The following is a 20597-nucleotide window of genomic DNA, read 5'->3' as shown; positions in this document are numbered from 1 at the left end:
AGATTATGCTCCTAATTTATGAGCATAATTTATGCTCTGAAATTATGAGCATAATCTATTTTGGATCATAGAGTATGCTCCTAATTTAGGAGCATACATTTAGAAGCATAAATTTTAGGAGTGCAAATTTAGGAGCATAACCTTTATAGAATAAGGCCCATAGTGTCAGCAGAATCAAAGACACCACACAACTGGTTATGTGCTGGCATACAACCAGTAATCTTTGCGATCTTAGAAACATAATTGGGTATTATCTCAATACTGTCACAGTGACCAGTTTGGCATTGGTGGGAGGGGCAAAAACAACTGGGGATTAAGAGAACAATCTTCTTCCCCCTTCCTCCAACAGAATGCTGCTCAATAGCAGCTGTTTACCAAATCCTAAATGCACATGGTAGCAGGTGTAACTCTTGACGTTGATCTTTTAGGACATAGGGGGGCAATATTCAAAGCAATTTAGATATTGTGGTGGTTTATAGCTGGGTACAATAAGTTTTTGGTGGAGTTTTGGAGGGCTCACCATACAATATAAGGGAGTAACAGTGAGATGTGGCCCACTGGTATGCTTGGATATCTGTGAGGCCAGTCTACTAAGAATGCTGCCCCCCCCCCCCACCCACCCATATATCCCTATGGCTTGTTTTTGTGCGTCTTTCCCATGAACATTTTTTTTTCATAAATGGTCACAACAGTAAAATGCACTGAGCACAAAACGTCTAGGAAATGGCCATTTTTGAAACAAAAAGATAAACGTTTTTCTGGTTCGAAAATCACTATGTTTGTCACTTGATTTTTGGGCATTTTCAGCAAAATATCCAAAATCAGATTTAGACATTTATTGGAACATACCCCTTCACATCAGTTAATTTTAGAGAGGTGAGTACCATGGTGTCTTATTTATTTGTTAAATTTCTACCCCACATTTTCCCACCTATTTGTAGGCTCAATGTGGCTTACATAGTGCCAGAGAGGTGTTTGTAGACTCTGGCGTAAACAAATACAAGGTTATGTTGTGGTAGGATAAGGTTCATGTGGTAGGACCACATGACGGATCATGTGGAAGGACCACATAAAGGAAAACAAGAATGGAAGAGTTGTTTGATGACCATTACGAACTGTAGTGTTGTAGTGTCTCAGTGTTCAGGTATTATGTTGGATTGGGAGGGTATGCCTTTTTAAACAGGTGAGTTTTTAGTTTTTTCCTGAAGTGTAGGTGATCGTACATAGTTTTCAAGGCTTTTGGTAGTGCGTTCCACAGTTGTGTGCTGATGTAGGAAAAACTGGATGCATAAGTTGATTTGTGTTTTACTCCTTTGCAGCTTGGGTACTGCAGATTTAGGTAATTTGTGTTGATGCGGATGTGTTTCTGGTTGGTAGGTCGATCAAGTCTGTCATGTATCCCGGTGCTTTGCCGTAGATGATTTTGTGAACCATAGTGCAGATTTTGAAGGCGATGCATTCTTTGATTGGGAGCCAGTGTAGTTTTTTGCGAAGGGGTATTGCGCTTTCAAATCATGTTTTTCCAAAGATGAGTCTTGCTGCCATGTTTTGAGCGGTCTGAAGTTTCCTTAAGATTTGTTCTTTGCATCCCGTGTAAATTCCATTGCAGTAGTCTGCATGGCTTAGAACCATTGATTGTATCAGGTTGCGAAATATTTCCCTCGGGAAGAATTGTTTCACACGTTTGAGTTTCCACATTGAGAAGAACATTTTCTTTGTTGTGGATTTTACTTGGCTCTCTAGCGTTAAGTAGCGGTCCATTGTGACACAGAGGATTTTCAGGCTGTCTGAGACTGTGAGGGTGTGATCTGGAGTGTTGATAGTTGTGGGGTTGTCCGTGTTGTATTGGGATGAGAGGATGAGACAGTGTGTTTTTTCTTTGTTGAGTTTTAGTTGAAATGCATTTGCCCAAGAGTCCATGATGTTTAAGCTGATCTTGATTTCATTGGTGATTTCTGTCAGGGTGGATCTGTAAGGAATGTATATAGTAACATCGTCTGCATAGATGAAAGGGTTGAGTCCTTGGTTGGATAAGATCTTAGCTAGTGGGGTCATCATTAGGTTGAAGAGGATTGGCGATAGTGGTGATCTTTGTGGTACTCCGCAGTCTGCTTTCCAAGGTGATGATATGCTTGATTTTGACTTTACTTGATATGTTCTTGTGGTTAGGAAACCCCTGATCCAGCTGAGTATGTTGCCGCCAATCCCGAATTTGTCGAGTAATCTCATTAAAATGTTATGGTTTACCATGTCGAATGCACTAGACATGTCGAATTGGAGGAGGAGGATGTTGTTACCGACTGCTATTTGTTGCTTGAATTTGGCTAGGAGAGTGAGGAGTACTGTTTCTGTGCTGTGTATGGGGCGAAAGCCTGACTGTGATTCATGTAGTATTGAGAATTTGTTTATATAGTCTGTAAGTTGTTTGGCCACCATGCTTTCCATCATTTTGATTGACAACGGGATGGATGCTACCGGTCGGTAGTTGGTGATTTCATTTGCTTTTTTCATGGTGTCTTTTGGTATCAGGGTGAGTAGAATATTGCCATGTTCCTTCGGGAAGAGACCATGCTGGAGCATGTAGTTTAGGTGGGATGTGAGATCTGCTATGAAGCGATCAGGGGTGGATTTCAGTAGGTAGTTGGGGCAGGTATCTAGTTTGCAGTGAGTGTTGGTGAATGTACTGAGCGCCCATGCTACAGTGTCAACGGTAAGGAGGACGAAGTTCAGCCAAGTGCAGTCAGCCGGGTACTCTCCCATGGTCGGGTCCAGCTCATCAAGGAAGTTTTCGATGTCAATGTTGTCTTGAGGTAGTGTGTTACGTAGGTTTACTATTTTTTTGTTGAAGTACTTAGCAAGTTTGTCTGCAGATGGGATGTCTGTATTCGATGCGGTGATTGGGTTGCTATCTAGGAGTTTGTTCACAAGCTGATATAATTTCTTCGTGTCTTTGTAATCTGTCCCTATTTTAGTTTTATAGTATGATCTTTTGGTCTGTCTTATTGCGTATTTGTATTTTCTTTGTGATTGTTTCCGTGTGTTGAGAGTGTGTTCATCTTTTGATTTTTTTCCATGCGCGTTCGAGTTTCCTGGCTTGTGTTTTTAGCTTTTTCAGTTCATCGTTGTACCATGGTATCAAGCTATTTGACTAAAGACATTACTGGCTAAGTCAGCGCTGCTGAATATATTCTGATAAAGGCATTCAGAAACTTACCTGGTTATTTCTATAACTGCTATTTGTGTAGCCAGACTTTTACTTAGCAGGACAGCCGAGAGGGGGTGGCAGGGGGAGCAAGATTCCCTGGATTCAGCCTCCAAGAGGGGCCTGGCAACATGGCCTGTCTCTCTCCTTCTCCTGTGTGTCAGGATCCAGATGATTGCGTTAACGCGATAACCCAGGTCCCAGCACACTGGAACAGGAGAATGACAGAAATGCAGGAAGGTTAAGGGGGGGGGGGGGGGGGGGTGGCGGCTGCTTGAGTGGAGGAGTTGTGGGAGGCAGTAGCAGCCCGAGTGGGGGGCAGCTTTGGCAGCCCCAGCTCTGTCTCTCAGCAGCCCTGTTAATTGGTTATTTTTAACCAGATAATACTGAACATTAGCACTATTCAGTTAAAAGATAACCCCATCCTACACACTACTGATCTTGCCTTTATTTAACTGATTAACTTTTTGCTGGACATTGAGTCGTCCAGCCAAATGATTCACTGGTCAGTGGTCCCAACTTTTCAAACATGAAGATTTATTGTCAAAGAGAACTGAATAAATTGTTTGAATATCAACCTCAAAATGACCTTGCAGAGAAATGCAGGAATTCTGCTTTTTTTGTGCACTTTGCTTGTGATCACACATCCTCTTTTGCACTATTCCTACTTCGGCTTTTCACAGCTTATCTTTCTTCGCTATAAAAGGCCTACATTTGTAATCTACTCAATATTGCATTTTTGGAACAGAAGAACACACAGCACACAAACTGATATTAACCAGATCTAAAGTCTGAATTGGCCTCATTAGTGTGCTGCACATTAAACACATCAGTGGGGGATTATAGAAGCCCCTTTCTGAATTAAGGGGGGCTTTTACTAAGCTGCAGTAGTGTTTTTAGCTTGTAGTATAAATCAGCTGGCGGTAAATGCTGAGACGCCCATTATATTCCTATGGGTGTCTTGGCATTTACCACTAGCTGATTTCTACCACGCGCTAAAAATGCTACCATGGTTTAGTAAAAGACCCCCTAAGTTATAAAAAGGTTCAAAGAAGAAAATGGTAAAGGGGATGGAACTCCTCTTGTATGAGGAAAGGCTAAAGAGGTTAGGGCTTTTTAGCTTGGAAAAGAGAAGGATGAGGGGAGATATGATTGAGGTCTACAAAATCCGGAGTGGTGTAGAACAAGTAGAAGTAAATCAATTTCTTAATCATCCCAAAAGTACAAAGATTAGGGGACACTCGAGGAAGTCACATGGAAATACTTTTAAAACAAATAGGAGGAAATATTTTTTCACTCAGTGAATGGTTAAACTCTGGAACTCTTTGCCAGAGGATGTGGTAACAGCAATTAGCATATCTGGGTTTGAAAAAGGTTTGGACAAGTTCCTGGAGGAAATGTCCATAGTCTGCTATTGAGACACACATTGGGAAGCAACTGCTTGCCCTGGGATTTGTAGCATGGAATGTTGCCACAATTTGGGTTTCTGCCAGGTACTTGTGACCTGGGTTGGCCACTGTTGGAAACAGGATACTGGGCTAGATGGATCATTGGTCTGACTCAGTTTGTTTTTATGAGTATCACTGAATGGCAGTGGGCTGCTGAGAGCCTCTTCATTAAGTGCTGGTATCACATCATAAGCAAATACAAAGCAGAAAATAATGATGATCTTGGATTGCTCTCAGAACCTGTACCAGCCCTGGTTGAGGGTGGGCCACACATTTGGTTTTCCTTAGTTTACAGGAGGTTGGAGAAATAAGATGCTGCCTCACCTTGGTGTCTCTTGTTCCAGAAACACACTGTGTTGTTGTCTTTCTCCTATACTGCTCACCTCAGGAACAGGGGAAAGGGGACGTTTGCAATAGGGGAAAACAAAGATGGCAGCTCCGATAAAACTCAAAGCTAGTATGTTTGTAAGGGTACAATCGTTAAGCAATACAAAAAGGAAAATTATATTTCCTGACCTACCTTTTTATCATAACTATGAAATTAGCTTGCTTTCCAGCCTTGTGTAAAGGGTAAGTAAACCATTTTTATTATTTTTTTAACAAAGCCCACAGCCAAAATACACCAAAATTAGAGTTTAAGACACTGTTGTTGTAGATGCAGCCACTTCAAGGATACATACATCAGCTAAAATTATCCTACACCAACAATTAAGGCAGTCAATTTTTCCCCACCCCTCCCCCCGTCCCTCCAACAAAATTCACCCATAAAGCTGAACGTTCCCCTTCATCCTTAAGGAGATCTTGTGCTTTCATATTCCACGATAAATACAGTCTATTTAACTTGTACAAGAATAAACCTTTTGCATACATCATGATGAAAGGCACTAAAAGCATCTAATGTTTTTTTTATGCAACAGTAGGAACTCTCCTTTTCAGCATTGTTTGTCCTCCTGTTTGCTTAATGTCACAGTGGGCTTCTAAGAGATTTCCACATTATGTGGCAGTTGTATCTCACCTGAGTTCAGAACCAGGACTGGGAAGGATCACAGCACTGGTATTTTATACTTATTTCTCTGGAAGTTTGTAGCAGACTTGACACAGAAGGTAATGGAGGAGAAGGTTGAATTCTTTATCAAACATTCAGTAATGTCATCACACAAGTCACTCAGTGTGACACAAAGGGAAGAGAAGCTGGTTGCAGGTAACATCAGGACCCAGCCACCATCAGCAAAGGAGCACCCAGTATCCCGTGATGCAATGAGAAGCAATTGTAGTAAACATAAGTATTGAGGCAGGTGAAGTGCATGCTGGTGTTCCCTGCTGCTGTTACAAGATGGCAGCCTTGAAGAGGCTGCGTGGATAAAGCTTCAGTCTCTATTGATGGGGAAACAAGCAATTTCCCAAAGCAAAGGGAGTAGGCCAATGAAAGTCTCATCTTCCACTGGGTCTCTCACTGCATGTGCTTTTCAGGAACTGAGGAAATCTTCTTTCCGGTAACCTTTCTGTAAATCACATAAAATCAATATTTTAATGAGGAATATGTATGACAGTTGTGCATATGCATAACAGCATGGAACAAGTCACTTAAAGGGCCATTCTGTAACTGGGTGCGTAATGTTAGGCATCAATACCCAGATTCTATATAGTACAACTTGAGTTGCATGCACATATCAGGTTGAATTCTGATTAGCACGCGGAACTTAATTGCTTAACAAGCCTATCAGTGCTGATAATTGCCACTTAACAAGCTATTATTGACACTAATTGGCATTAACTAGAATTTACGCACACAACTGTCTAAGTGTATCCTGAAAAGTAATGCGAATAAATTCTAAGGTGCATATTTGAAAAAGTGGTGAAACCATGGGAGTGGAATGGGCAGGTCATGGGCATTTCTACAAACTATGTGCATTGTTATAGAATATACCTGGTCTACGCCTAATTTGGGCATCAGCAGTTACACTAAGTTTTGCTTGGTGTAAATGCCCATAACTATATTTAATTGTACTCTTCAAGTGTCCAAATAATATATACCTAACACACTTTAAATACAGAATTTTTTCACATTTCATATAGGTTTTTCATCAACTCATTCGATTGACCTCAGCGATGTTCATTGCCAACTATAATTATCTTGTATGGCAATGTTAACAACATCCATCATCTTCATAGGTCAGGTCTACCATATTGAGCTTTTTAAATTTTTATATAAATTTCTTATCCATAGATTCACGTTAAACTTTTTAACTTATCTTATTTCCATTTATCATCAGACCCAGGGGTAAAGCTGTCCGACATATGTTTCGCTCAAACCTGAGCTGCCTCAAGGACTGTCCCCCTGAGCATTTATTCTAGCGCCAGCTCTGTTCAAACCTTTATAATCTTAATAAGTGGTTGCCATTTTGTTTGAAGTTGCATAACCATATTTAGTCATGCAGATGGGTGCTAGGCGTATTCTACAAACCATGCCTAATTTTAGGCATAGTTTATAGAATACGCCTAGGTGTTTTCCCTTTTTTGGCGCCAATTTTTAAGGCACCATATATAGAATCTAGCTCCAAATGGGGAATTCAGTAAATGTCATTCAAAAATGGGTACCGGAAAAAGACTGCTGCTAAGCACTAACATAACATCGTATAACAATTTATTTTTATAGCCTGCAATACCTCGCAGTTCAATGCGGATTACAAAACAAGAAACTGGACAGGCCAGGAGCACATAATTTAATGACAATCAAAGAAATATAATCAGTTAAAATTAATCCATTGAATTCCTTTACGGAATAACACTTAGTGCCAGTTCTCTGGGCACTAAATTTACACCTGCTGAACCGTGGTGGCCCTACCATTAGATGACACTCTCCAGGGAGCAGCACTCTCCCCTTTCTTCCTCAACCCTCTTCCCCACGTTTACCTTATTTTTTTCTTTTCCAAAACGTGGCAGTGCAGCAGCAGCAATTCTTGAAAATGCATCCAAATCTGGGCACCATATATATAATCTAGTGGCAAGTGTATATAGACTAATAGCGCTTACACATGTCAGCGGTAGATTCACACATGTTAGGCGCTATTTGCACTCGCTTACCCCCTAATTCTATAAAAGTCACCAAACATTGTGCACACAAATTTGGGCATATGTCCAATTTGCGTGCACAATTTAATTGAATAACAATCTAATTAGCACCAATAATTGGCTTTTTATCAAGCAATTATTGGCAGCAATTAATTCAATTAGCATTTTATTCATGTAAATTTATGTGCAAGATCCACACCTAAAAGTTACATGTAATAAGAAAATGAAAGTGTGGAAATGGGAGGGTCATGGGTGTAACGGGGACTTTTTCCTAAAATTAATGCAGGTTGTATAGATTAATGGGGATATGCATCTAATTTAGGTGCGTACACTTGCACCATGTTTCAGTTAGTGTAAATGGCCACACCTAAAGTTAGGTGTGATTCCCGGGTGTAAGAACTATTCTATAAACCGCGCCTAACTTTAAGCGCGCTTAGGGATCCTTTCACTAAAATGAGCTAGCGTTTTTAGTGTGCACTAAGAATAAGCATTTAGCATATGCTAATCAGTGCACAAATACAACACTACCACACCTTTATAAAAGACCCCCTTATATAATAGTGCTTTTTTAGGCCTAATCTAGTCCTTAATGTATACATGCAAGAGAGTATACATGTAGATGGAGCACTGACAGGCCATGTGTGTGTGGCCATGTAACATATGCAACTTATAGAATGATATCAATTGCATGCATTGCATGGCACACTTAGGCACACCAACTTATACCTGTCATAAATGGGTACGCCTATATTTGAGCAAGCCAACACAGCTTTGTGCTACCATACTATACTGTCTTAGACATGCCCTGAAGCCATTAGAGAACTGAAGCTAAGCACACCCAATTGTGGGGTCTACTTCTTGGCACCAAGTTATAGAATCACACTGATAACATCCAGCAAAACGTATATCGCAATTAAAGAATTTCAATGTACCACAGCACAAACAAATTATAAATATAGTTTAACATAACACATCAAATGGTAATAATATCACAGCACACAACCTGTTATAAAAGCAAAGGAATAAAAGGCAATTGCTCATAATTATTTGACCTAGCAAGATCTAGTGGAATTAAGGAGAATGCACTGGTCTGGTTACTAGGTAATTATTCTCAAGTGATAAAGCTAGGGTTACCATATGTTTGGTTTTACCTGGACATGTCCTATCCTAGCCTCCCCTCCCCTTACTTACTGTACTGCCCTGGTGGCCTAGTGACCTCTTTGGGGCAGGAAAGAGCTCCCTCTTTCCTGCCCAGAGCACTGCCCTGCATCCTGTTCTCCTTGAAATGCTGAGTGCTGACGGTCCCAGTGCCGATTCAAAATGGCCGCCGAGAGTTGAAATCTCGCGAGGCCGTGTCAACTCTCGGCGGTCATTTTGAATCGGCGCCGGGACCATCAGCACTTAGCATTGCAAGGGGAACAGGATGCCGGGCAGCACTCCAGGCAGGAAAGAGGGTGCTCTTTCATAGGCGCCCGGTATCGGAGGCTTTGGGGATCCTGATGACGTCACCTGTAGTTTCACGTGACGACGCCCACATGACCCAGTTCCGCCGGCCGGGGCTCGCCGCTCGTCCCAACTGCCCGCCCTCTTCTCTCCCCCAAGATCCCTTTCCTTTTTTTTCTTTTAAATTTACCTCCACTGTCTGGCAGCGCAGCGACAGCGTCAGTGAAAGTGCTCCCAATAAAAGCGCTTCCCTTCGCTCAGTGTCCCGCCTTCTTCTGACATCATGACATCAGAAGAAGGCGGGTCACTGAACGAAGAGAAGCGCTTTCACTGGGAGCACTTTCACTGACGCTGCGCTGCCAGACTTCGGAGGTAAATTTAAAAGAAAAAAAAGAGGAAAGGGATTGTGGGGGGGGGGGGGGGGAGAAGAGGGTGGGCAGTTGGGGCAGGGGAGAGAGGGACATGGATGGGATGGCAGGGCTCAGGGAGAGAGGGGAATTGCTGGATATGGATGAATGGAGGGGGCAGGGGAGAGAGGGACATGGATGGGAGGGCAGGGCTCAGGGAGACAGGGGAATTGCTGGATATGGGTGAATGGAGGGGGGCAGGGGAGAGAGGAACATGGATGGGAGGGCAGGGCTCAGTGAGAGAGGGGAATTGCTGGATATGGATGAATGGTGGGGGAAGAGGAGAGAGGAGCATGGATGGACATGGTTGGGAGGGCAGGGCCCAGGGAGAGAGGGGAATTGCTGGATATGGATGAATGGAGGGGGCATGGGAGAGAGGAGCAAGGATGGACATGGATGGGAGGTCTGGGCCCAGGGAGAGAGGAGAAATTGCTGGACATAGAGGGGAGGGGAGGGAAGAGAGAGGAAGGAGATGAGATGAGGGAAAAGGAAAAGAGGAGAAAAACTGCACATGGATGGAGAAAATAGGCAGAAGCTGGATCCACTGGACAGTCAAAGTCTGTGGAGGACCCAGCTTTTACTTACGGATGTAGGACAAGAAATGAAGAAGAAAGGCGGAAAGTAAAGAAATAAATGGAAAGGAAGCCCTGGAAACGAAGTTAAGAGGACAGATAGCAGCAGAATCAGATACTGGGCCAGCATGATCAGAAAAACAAAGTCACCAGACAACAAAGGTAGAAAAGATCATTTTATTTCATTACTAGCCGTTGAGCCCGTTAAAACGGGCTAGTAGTATGGGGTTTTTTCCAAGGCCCCTCCCCCCCGAGGTCACCACCACTGCTCCCCCCACCCGGAGTCTCCGCCGCCGCCCCCCCTCCACCCGGCCCGGGCACTCTCATCGCTATTGAACTTACAGCGCGAAACGCAGATCGGCTGAGCTCCCGTCGGCCTTCCTTCTCTGCCTGTGTCCCGCCCTCGTGTGACGTAACGTCGGCAGGGAAGGAAGGCCGACGGGAGCTCAGCTAATGTACCTGCTGCGTTTCGATGTAAGTTCAATATCGAAGAGAGTGGGGCCGGGTGGGGGGAGCGGTAGCTCGTAGCGGCGACCTCGGGGGGGGGGGAGCGGTAGCGACATCGGCAGTTTCCTCCCTCTCCTTCACGCAGTTTCCCTCTCTGTCCCCCCACCCGTCATCACGTAAGTCTCTATTGCGCATTTGCGGGTGAGTACGGTCACTCGCCATTTATGTTTGATAGTGTTTGGAATATGTCCACTTTGAGAATCAGGTGCTCAACACTAAAAGTTTATATTTATTTACTTATTTATGGCATTTTATCCCACATTAAACATGAATTAGGGTGTTTTGTGGCTGTACTTGAGAATTGTGATATTATGATCCCTTGTTTCATATTGTTGACGGTCTGCATTTTCCGTATGGGTGGTATATTGGTGTATTAGGTTCTGCCCAGTGTAATGTTTATGGTACTGTAAGGTTCTGAGTGTGTTTTTGCACAAAGTTGTGCATAGTGTTTTGCAGTTGAGCGATTGTGGTTAATATATGCTTTGAGCAACCACTTTATTCTTTGACATATGATATATATCTAATATCTAAATTTAATAAAACGTGTTAATTGCGACTTTTATTTTTATTTTTTTTTCTGTGTGTTATCAGACAATTATGGATTTAAGCTCCACCCCTGGCCCCACCCCTAACCCCGCCCCTTTAGCCTCCCCAAACAGTTGGGCCACCGACCACCTATGGGCTCTTTCCTGCCCGAAGGGGTCACTAGACCACCAGGGCAGTAGAGTAAGGGGAGGGGAGGACACTCTTAGGGATGTGTGATGGGGTGGTGGTGAAAGGGGTGGGGCATGTGTCCTCATTTTGGGGGGACCAAATATAGTAACCCTAGATAAAGCAGTTCTGTGGTTATACACCCTGTATCAGCAGCATGGACAGATGTCTGCCTGTAACACTTCCTTGTAGTTGTGGGCCTGCAAGTTGATGTTCAGAGGAAACACTCTGTGAAATTTCCCTTTGTCAATATTCTGGAGAGGAGAGTTGGTTCATACCATCCGCAGAATTTGCAGGTAAACACTTTCTGCTGAGAAGCTTGGAGAGTTAAAAACAAATGCCCTATGAGTACTTTTCTGGCATGGTCCTAGCCCAGCCTTTGCCCCCTGCTATTCACTACAGTGGGAAGGAGGGTCCATTTTGAAAGGAGATATTTCCCCCCCCCCCCCCCTAGAAAAGTCCTTTGAACTTTTACCAGTTCACCCACAGGAGCTCATGGTGGAACTGGAGATCTCCCACCTCTTGGAAACAATACCTGCATTTTTTTATTCATACATGCCAAGGATCTTGCTAAAGTTCCTTTACCATATCCATTTGTTTTATTTTTCCACTTGTGCATTTTTGGTCCAACAGTACCAAACTGCTCTATTTTAATCTTCCAGCTCAATGGGAACCAACCTTGATTGGGTGAATGCATCATCAGCCCTCATTTAGAATTTAATTCTTTGGATTTTAGATCAGGTCTTTTTCATTGGAAGCTCCAGGTGAGTTACAGTCAGGTACAGTAGGCATTTTCTTATTCCTACAGGACTTGCAATCTAAGGAATCTAGATACTAAGCTGTGTAATAGCAATATCATGTGTTAATTGGCAGTAACATTCATTATTTGCCAATAGCATACCTTAATGCACATTAAATAATAATGAGCTGCAAAGCATGAAAAAGTAGCTCCTTCTAATGCAAATAGGGTAACACAGTTTCGTTAAACTTTGCATGCTGTGTTATTCCAGGAAAGCTAACAACACAAGAGGTGTTAACTTTGTATTAAATCCCCCACCCCCTCCACTAACCCCTAGACCAGTGCTCCAAAGAGCATCTTAGTAGGGCTGGTGAATGCTAAAATACTGCCCTATTACCCTTGATCTCTTTGAAAAAAAGTTACTCCAACTTTGCTTCCCCCCAATCTTTTTTTTTTTTAAATAAGGATCCCAAGATCTCCCAATCCTATTTTGGGAATGGGACTTGATATACTGTCTTTCTGTAGTTTTTGCAACTGCATTCAAAGTGGTTTACATAGTATATGTAAACCACTTATAGTGGTTTATATAGTATATGTAAACCACTTATAGTGGTTTATATAGTGACTTGCTCAGAGTCACAAGGAGCTGCAGTGAGAATTGAACCCAGTTCCCCAGGATCAAAGTCTGCTGCACTAACCATTAGGCTACTCCTCCAGCACCTCATTCACATGTACCACTTATCCCTAGGGTCTAAATAGAGGCAGGAGCAATTGCTGGTAGCTCCTGCTGCAAAATGGCCACCTCAAACTGTGGCACCGTCTGCAGTGGCTGGTGTGGATCTCCAAGCCCATCATCAGCAGAAATTGAGCACGTGAGAGGAGAGGGAGGTGGTGCTGCAGTGGCCTATGAAAAGAGCTGCCAACTGCCAGGCCACTGGTGGAGGACATAATTGTGCTGGAAGGGCTTGGGGATCCCTGCCAGCTCAGGTACTTGCAGGTTGTTGGGGGAGGGGGGGAGGCAAGGAAAGTGGGGCAGGGGAGGGGACAGGGTGGAGGCGGAGAGTAGGACTAAGCCCTGTGCCCCCTCCCCCTTGAGCTCAGTTCCCCCCCCCCCCAAAGAAAAAATGTAATATCTGTCTAAGTGACTGGCTTAAGGCAAGGGAGATTTAAGTGACAACTATCTGAGATATCCATTAAGTATTGAAAAGAAGGCTGAACGTAAACTGAGGATTTCTTTCAATGTAACATTTTTGAAGTCTCTCGTTAAGCGAAGCTGCACTGAAGTTTTATTTCATAGTCAACCTATCATGTTTTTGTAGTGGGTGGGGCTAAACAGACATTTACAGCATCTTGGAAAAAGCAATGCAGTTTGTTGCATGGGTGCTACAGGTGTGGTTTGGAGTAGGCATCAGGGCTGTCCCTAAATGTTGTGGGCACTAATGCTGAATTGTTCCCTTCCCTCCACTGCCAATATGACTTTTTTCCCCTCCCCTCCCTACCCAATGAATGGGTGTGCTTATTCCTCTTGCTCACAGCCTGCCTCTGCTGGACATTGCCAGGTCCCTCCCTGTGTTAAAAATGACAGGGTTTGGATTAAACCCCTAGATGGGAGATGACCATGAAAGGGAGGAGGATTATATCATTCGGGTGCTTAGGGTGGAATCACTTGTCCCAGGGATTACTGTGTTTATTAAACGCTGCAAACAAAATACTGGGCTTCCAGCCAACCCAATTTAGCATGCTTAAAGAGAAAACATCAGAAAAACTACCATAATTATGGTCCAAATCATTGCTTTCTCACCCCATAGAGATCAGAATTGAGACAGTGGTATTTTAGAAAAGTATCTGCCATCCTAGAGCCACTTCTAAAATCCCTGCAGGACTGAGAGTGTATTTGCTGGCACATGCAGTGGGAGCATCCATTTTACAAATATACACTTATGAAAAATCAACAAAGAAAATGTGACAACTTAACACTCTAGTTCTTATCTTACATTGCAGTTTTTTTCTAATCTTTTTAGTTAGTCTGTAAACCACTCAGGTCTGTGTCCAGCTATACCGGTATAGCAAATGGTGAAATAAATAAATAAAGACACATGTATGTCAGCAATTTTGCAGACCTATACATGTAAAAGTGTAATATATGGTAATGAAACGGACGCTAGCAAGGGGCCCCCTCCCTCCATCCCTCGGAGCTACTTGCGTTACTTGTTCGGGGTTCGCGTTTGCCTCGCATTTCGTCCCTCGAGTGTCAATGCGTCAGTAAGAAATATATTAAATGTCTTTTTTCTTACCTGGAGCTCTGGGGAGGCCGTTTCGGGGTTTTGGTGGCTGGTGCTGGCTAGAAAAGGTTTAAATTTAGTTTGGGAATTTTTTAATAGAGTTAGGTGAAAAAAGTGTGAGATGTTTCTTAAATATGGTATTTTAACAAAAGAATAACCCATGATTAGGTGGGGATTGTACTATTAAATGTTCCTTGCTGTTTTGGGTACAGGTTAGGTTAAAATGGACTTGGAGATTCTGTGTATAGTGAGTTTTGTATTAACTTCTATGGGGGAAGCCAAAATGGAGATTCAGTTAGGACAGCCAAGATTCTAAAACAGAGAGAAAACGTATGCTGGGTGTCTGTGAAATACAGGAGGAAAAAAGTATATATTTTATGGGTTTAAAGTGAAATAAGTAACAGAAAGAGCAATTAAGACACAGGCTTATGTGTACCAGGTTGAAAGAGGGTACTTTGGTATGGAAAGTGAGCTGAGGTGAGTGAGAATGGTGTTCCAGTGATAGTACTGAATTTCAAGAAATAAACAGTGAGTTACAATTTTGGGTGAAAGAAATACAAGAGCCTTGGTACTGAGAATGAGGTGATTTGGGCTGAGAAGTGAGTACTTAAATAAACAGACTGTCTTTTTCATAGCTGTATTGCTGAATACATTTGGGGAAAACTGATGTGTTTTGGGTGAGTGAGAGCTGTACTAACAGAACGCTAGCTGTGAGAAAGTTTAAACAATATTTAATTAAATACCTCCCAAGTCCATAGCTCCCATCCTTTGGGTGCTCCTCAAATCCCCCCCCCCCCCCAAAGCCCACTGCCCACAACTCTACACCATTACCATAGCACATATGGCTGAAGGGGGGCACCCACATGTGGGTACAGTGGGTTTTGGAGGCGGTTTGGAGGGCTCCCATTTACCACCACAAGTGTAACAGGTAGGGGGGGGGGGATTGGCCTGGGTCCACCTGGCTGAAGTCCACTACACCCACTAACAAGTGCTCCAGGGACCTGCATACTGCTGTGATGGAGCTGGGTATGGCATTTGAGGCTGGCATACAGGCTGAAAAAAAAGTTGTTAAAGTTGTTTTTTTAATGCTGGGAGGGGGTTAGTGACCACTGGGGGAGTCAGGGGTGATCATCCCCGATTCCCTTCGGTGGTCATGTAGTCATTTAGGGCACTTTTTTGGGACTTGTTCGTGAAAAAAAGGGTCCAACAAAAATGACCCAAATTCGCGCTAAAAACGCCTTTCTTTTTTCCATTATCGGCTGAAGGCGCCCATCTCTCCTCAGCCGATAAACATGCCCCAGTCCCACCTTCACCACGCCTCCGACACGCCCCCGTCAACTTTGCACGTTTCTGCGACAGATTGCAGTTGAAGACGCCCAAAATCGGCTTTCGATTATACCGATTTGGGCGCCTTTGCGAGATGGGCGCCTATCTCCCGATTTGGGTCAAAATCTGGGCGTCCATCACTTTCGAAAATAAGGCGGACAAGGACTCAAATTCTTACATTAATCGCAAGGAAAGAGAATAGCAACAAATATCTGATTTTGATAAAAGACAATTTAAATATTTATCTGAAAAGGTTCTTTTCTGCCTTTTTAGGTGATTCTGTCGAAAGAAACAGAAAAAGTAAAGGGTATACATGTAGTTCTACATTTGAATGTTGAATATGTTATTGCAGTTCTATTAAGCCACACACTAATTGTGAATTTGAGTTTATTTGAATGAAAATTTGCTTGCATTTGTATTCAATAAAGAAAAAGATAACTTGCAAATCTGAAGGTGCAGTTCTTCCATATCAGGGACAAATCCTAAATTTTAGCTTCTTTTCCTCCTTTATTCTTTGAGAGTAAAGGACGAGGTTAGTTTATTTGTTCTACTCCCTCGGCTGTGAGTGTGTGTTCCCTTGATATTCGCCACGACTACAACAACAGATATCTGGGAGCACATCACTACAGTCCAGCTGAGAGGGGTAGTTACAAAAGCTCCTATTTCATTACAGAGGCCGCAATCTTTATTTAGTGTCAGCAGAAAATGTTTTAAAGTGAGGTAAGGGATCTAAAAGCTATATGGGTTGTGAGTTCTGTACATTTATGAACATGGAGATTGTTCCAAAACTAGTTTCTACCTCCTTAATCCCTCCTGTACAAGGCTGACTGAGAGGAGCACTGCCAGGAAGCAGATGTGATCTCCACGTGGAAATATTATGTCATATATGTGCAGTCCCTTTTGGAAATGGGAATACACGAGTAGATTGTTGACCCACCCAGGCCACACGCAAACCACGATCCCTTGGAATATCTTCATATTATGGACATTCACATGTAAATTGAACCTTTTCTAAAATCACCATTTACACATGGATGTCATTTACATGCATAAAGTCCAGAATTTTCATGTGCAAATCATGAATAAGCCTTCCAAAATGAGGGCCTCAGTCTGGGAAGATTCTTTAGCTAATTGTCAGGTTAAAAGGCCTTTCCAGTCCAGGACTCCACAGCCAGGCTTTCTTTTAGTATACCCTTTAATGAAAAGCATCCTGGCTTATGTATTAAGTTACAGGTTCTTTCTTCTCAAGGAAGGGAGTCAGGGTCAATAGCGATTTGAGCAATTTCAAAGGCAAGCACAGTTAGCACAATAATTCAGTGCTGTGCCTGGTGGGCATAGATACAGGTTTCTACAGTACATGGGTCTTTTCCAGGCTCTCAGGGTTCGTTAGCCCTCAGCCTTCAAATTGCTAGGAATGTCTTCCTGGCATCCCAGTATCCCTTTTAGAAGCTGTGAGAACCGATACGGTTCTCAGGGACACTATTGCAAGTTTGGGTTTTAGATTCCCCATAAACCTACAGGCCTGTTCACATGAAATGGGTCTTCACCTCTACAGTTTGTTGGTTCAAAACCACTAAGAGCCTTTTTGCCCTGACACTAATTCCATGTATTCTTCTTGCTTCATAGAGAGTCGCATGGGGACAGAAATTTTACCCATCTCGGCCCATCCCCAATGGAATCTAACCCAAACCCACCCGTACCCACTAAGATTCATTTCATCCCCACCCATACCCGCAGAAGTTGACGCTATTATTTACTTACTCACAGCCCTGTTTCCTCCCAAACCCCTACAGCATTCTGTGGTTTTTTGGAAGGTATTCTGTATTCAACCAGTGAGTGTTCCAAGCCTCAGGCTGGTATTCTGGCTGCCTCTCTGGGCATTCTAAGCCTCATTCTGGCGCTCCAACTGCCTCTCTCTGTATGTTCTAACCCTCATTCTGGTGTTCCAGTTGCCTCTCTCAGTGCATTCCAAGCCTCATGGTGGAGTCACTAAAGATTTTGACTACACTCTAGCAGGAATCCCACGGCAACTTCTTCCATCCCTGTGGGAATCCCATGGGAAATTCTTTCATACCCTCAGGATTCCTGCAAGCCCCATTCCAATGCAGCTCTCTACTTCATATAAAAAGCTGCACAGTATACAGTAGTGGGGTGCAGAACAAAAATTTAGCTTGATGTCCTGTGCCAATTACAGGATTTTTTGTTTTGGTCTGTTTTTGTGTTGTTTTTGTTTCAGGGACAATATCGTCGTTAGTGCACCCTATTGTCATCACAGAAAATGCACTATTGAAGAATAATGTGCATTACTGAGCAGCAGTATGCATTACTGAAAACAGAAAAAAAAAATCACATTTCAGACTTTCTTTTATTGTTGTTTCAAATGAATGTACCTCTCTAGTATACAGTTTCTATGGGAAATTAAAATTCATCTGGTTCTCTAGCACAAAAAAGGATGAGAAAGATCATTTATCCATCCAGTTTGCTCATTCATATCAATTTCTTCCTCTCCCTCAGAGATCCTCTGAGCTTGTCCCAGGTTTTCTTGAATTCTGATGCTGTCCTTGTGTGCACCGCCTCCACTAAAAGGAGGTTCCATATGTCTACTGGGGTGGGGGGTGCGGGATATACCACCTTTCTGTGGTTACAATCAAATTAGTTTACATATTATATACAGGTTCTTATTTTGTACTACCTCTTCTGCAATGAAGTTCCTTAGATTACTTCTGAGTCTATCCCTCTTCCAACCTTGTCCTCAGGGCGGGAAGTTGAACAATGGGAGCGGGAGGGCGAGCGAGGTGAGCATGGTGTGGCGGCGCCCCCCAGAGGGAAGCGCCCCCCTGCCATGCTTACCTCGCTTACCGTGTTGGCACAGCCCTGCTTGTCCTTTTCCACTGAAAGAGGCTGCCTAAATGTTACTACCATTGATATTTCAGTCTATTCTTATATATTTTAAAATGAAGACCATTGACTATTTTAGTATCTGCATCCTGGAATGGCTCTTCCACCTGGTTTCTACAGTTCTGAAAGTGTGGTCTCCAGAACTGCACACAGTCTTCCAAATAAGGTCACACAGCAAAGGCATAGCACAGAGACAGTAGTAGCTTCCATCATTACGTATGGTAAAGCTCTACTAAGTCAAGGGCATAAAGCAATAGTGATTCAGTTTGATCCGTTATGTGCTTTTGACCTAGTTGACCATAATATTCTGTTAACCAGGCTGAATAATATTGGAATAAGCAACAGGGTGTTGGCTTGGTTTGAGGAATTTTTGTCAACCTGTAGCTATAGAGTGCACAAAGATGGAATTTTTTCAGATAGCTGGAGCCGGGATTGTGGGGATCCACAAGGCTCGCCCTTGTCTACATAGGTACTAACACTTTCACCTTGGAAACCTGTTCAAAAATCTTGGGTGTAGATGTGGGTTGCTCTATGACATTTTCTAATCAAGTAAAGTCTCTTGTTAGCAAATCTTCTTACATGCTATAACAATTAAGTGCAATTTGCAAATATTTTGAGACAGAAAATTTTAAATTGGTGGTGCAGGCTTTGATTTTATCCAGATTGGATTACTGCAATGTTGTTTATCTGAGCTGCTCTAAAACTCTAATAGGATGGCTATAGTTGGTACAAAATGCGGCCGCCAGATTGATATATTCTGCTCAACAATAAGACTTCGTTTTTCCATTGCTTTAGAAGTTACACTGGTTGCCTGTATATGCTAGAGTACAATTTAAACTTTGCACCTTAGTTTTTTGTATTTTGTATGGTGAGGACCCATTTTATTTAGTTAGTTGGGTAACACTTATTTCTAATGGTGCCTGCTTGTAGCAAGACTCAGAACCAAATGTTACTCTGTTTTCCATCTCCTTAACAGGTTAAAAAAATTTTATTTAATTTTTCTTTGTATTATCAAGTTGTTTATGTGTGGAATTCATAACTCAAATTCACAGTGGTAATATCAAACTATATAGTATTCCACAAGATTCGTAAAACCTACTTATTTGTAAAATATTTTTAATATAATTATGCAACTATATGTTATTGTAATTCTAGGATGACTGTTCCTGTTATCTTGACTATGTGATCCACATAGAACTACTAATGGTCATTGCTGAATACGAAAATTATGTAACATAACATAACACAACATAACATCACCTTTAATAATTGATACATGTTAGCTATTGGAGTGGAGGGGTAGCCTAGTGGTTAGTGTAGTGGACTTTGATCCTAGGGAACTGGGTCTGATTCCCACTTCAGCTCCTTGTGACTCTGGGCAAGTCACTTAATCCTCCATTGCCCCAGGTACATATATGTACCTGTATAAACTATATAAACCATTTTGAATGTAGTTGCAAAAAACCACAGAAAGGCAGTGTATCAAATACCATTCCCTTTCCCTATTCACCCAGGAGAATGAAATTTGATGATACCATTACATGCCTCTAGAATTCAGTTAAAGGACTTTTAATTTTCGTAGTAGCTTCCTTTTACTGTTTTCTGCAGTTCTGTCAATGGTGTATCCTGAATTGATTTGAACCCTCGACCACTGACAGGTCAGTTATGACCCATGAACTGCATAGCTAAAGGCTCAAACTTAAAATGCCTGAGAGCTGCATATTTCTGTACTTTCTGCTGAAAGCTGTGAATTCGAGGTCATGCTCTTCCCCTCCCTGACAGAGTTGTTGCCACTGACTCTACATCACAAGGACACTAAGAATGTATACACAGTTTGAAAGTGAAGATGTGTTGAGGTTACTAGACAAAACAATGATAAGACCTGGGTCTTGGAGAAATTCCTGTGGCAAAATGACGGCTACAATCTCCTGTAAAAGAAACCTTGGACTTGTTATAAGATGCTGTGTTCCATAACATTCAGATAGTGTGT

At 42.6% G+C, this 20597-nt stretch overlaps 1 protein-coding gene across 2 annotated transcripts in view; it reads right to left on the bottom strand.

The window, feature by feature from the left end:
* Window positions 1-5202: 5202 nt before the first annotated feature.
* Window positions 5203-20597, bottom strand: part of PKP3 (plakophilin 3) — a 180633-nt gene continuing 165238 nt past the window's right edge. For both annotated transcript variants that reach the window (XM_030201202.1, XM_030201200.1), the window contains one exon: window positions 5203-6152. In XM_030201202.1, coding sequence (XP_030057062.1) covers window positions 6117-6152 — 36 coding nt within the window. In that variant the 3' untranslated portion in view covers window positions 5203-6116. The remainder of the gene's footprint in view (window positions 6153-20597) is intronic.

This window comes from Microcaecilia unicolor, chromosome 4 (assembly GCF_901765095.1).
Source record: "Microcaecilia unicolor chromosome 4, aMicUni1.1, whole genome shotgun sequence".
Taxonomy (NCBI): domain Eukaryota; kingdom Metazoa; phylum Chordata; class Amphibia; order Gymnophiona; family Siphonopidae; genus Microcaecilia; species Microcaecilia unicolor.
The sequence above is the reverse complement of the archived record's forward strand: the minus strand, read 5'-3'. Positions and strand labels throughout refer to the sequence as shown.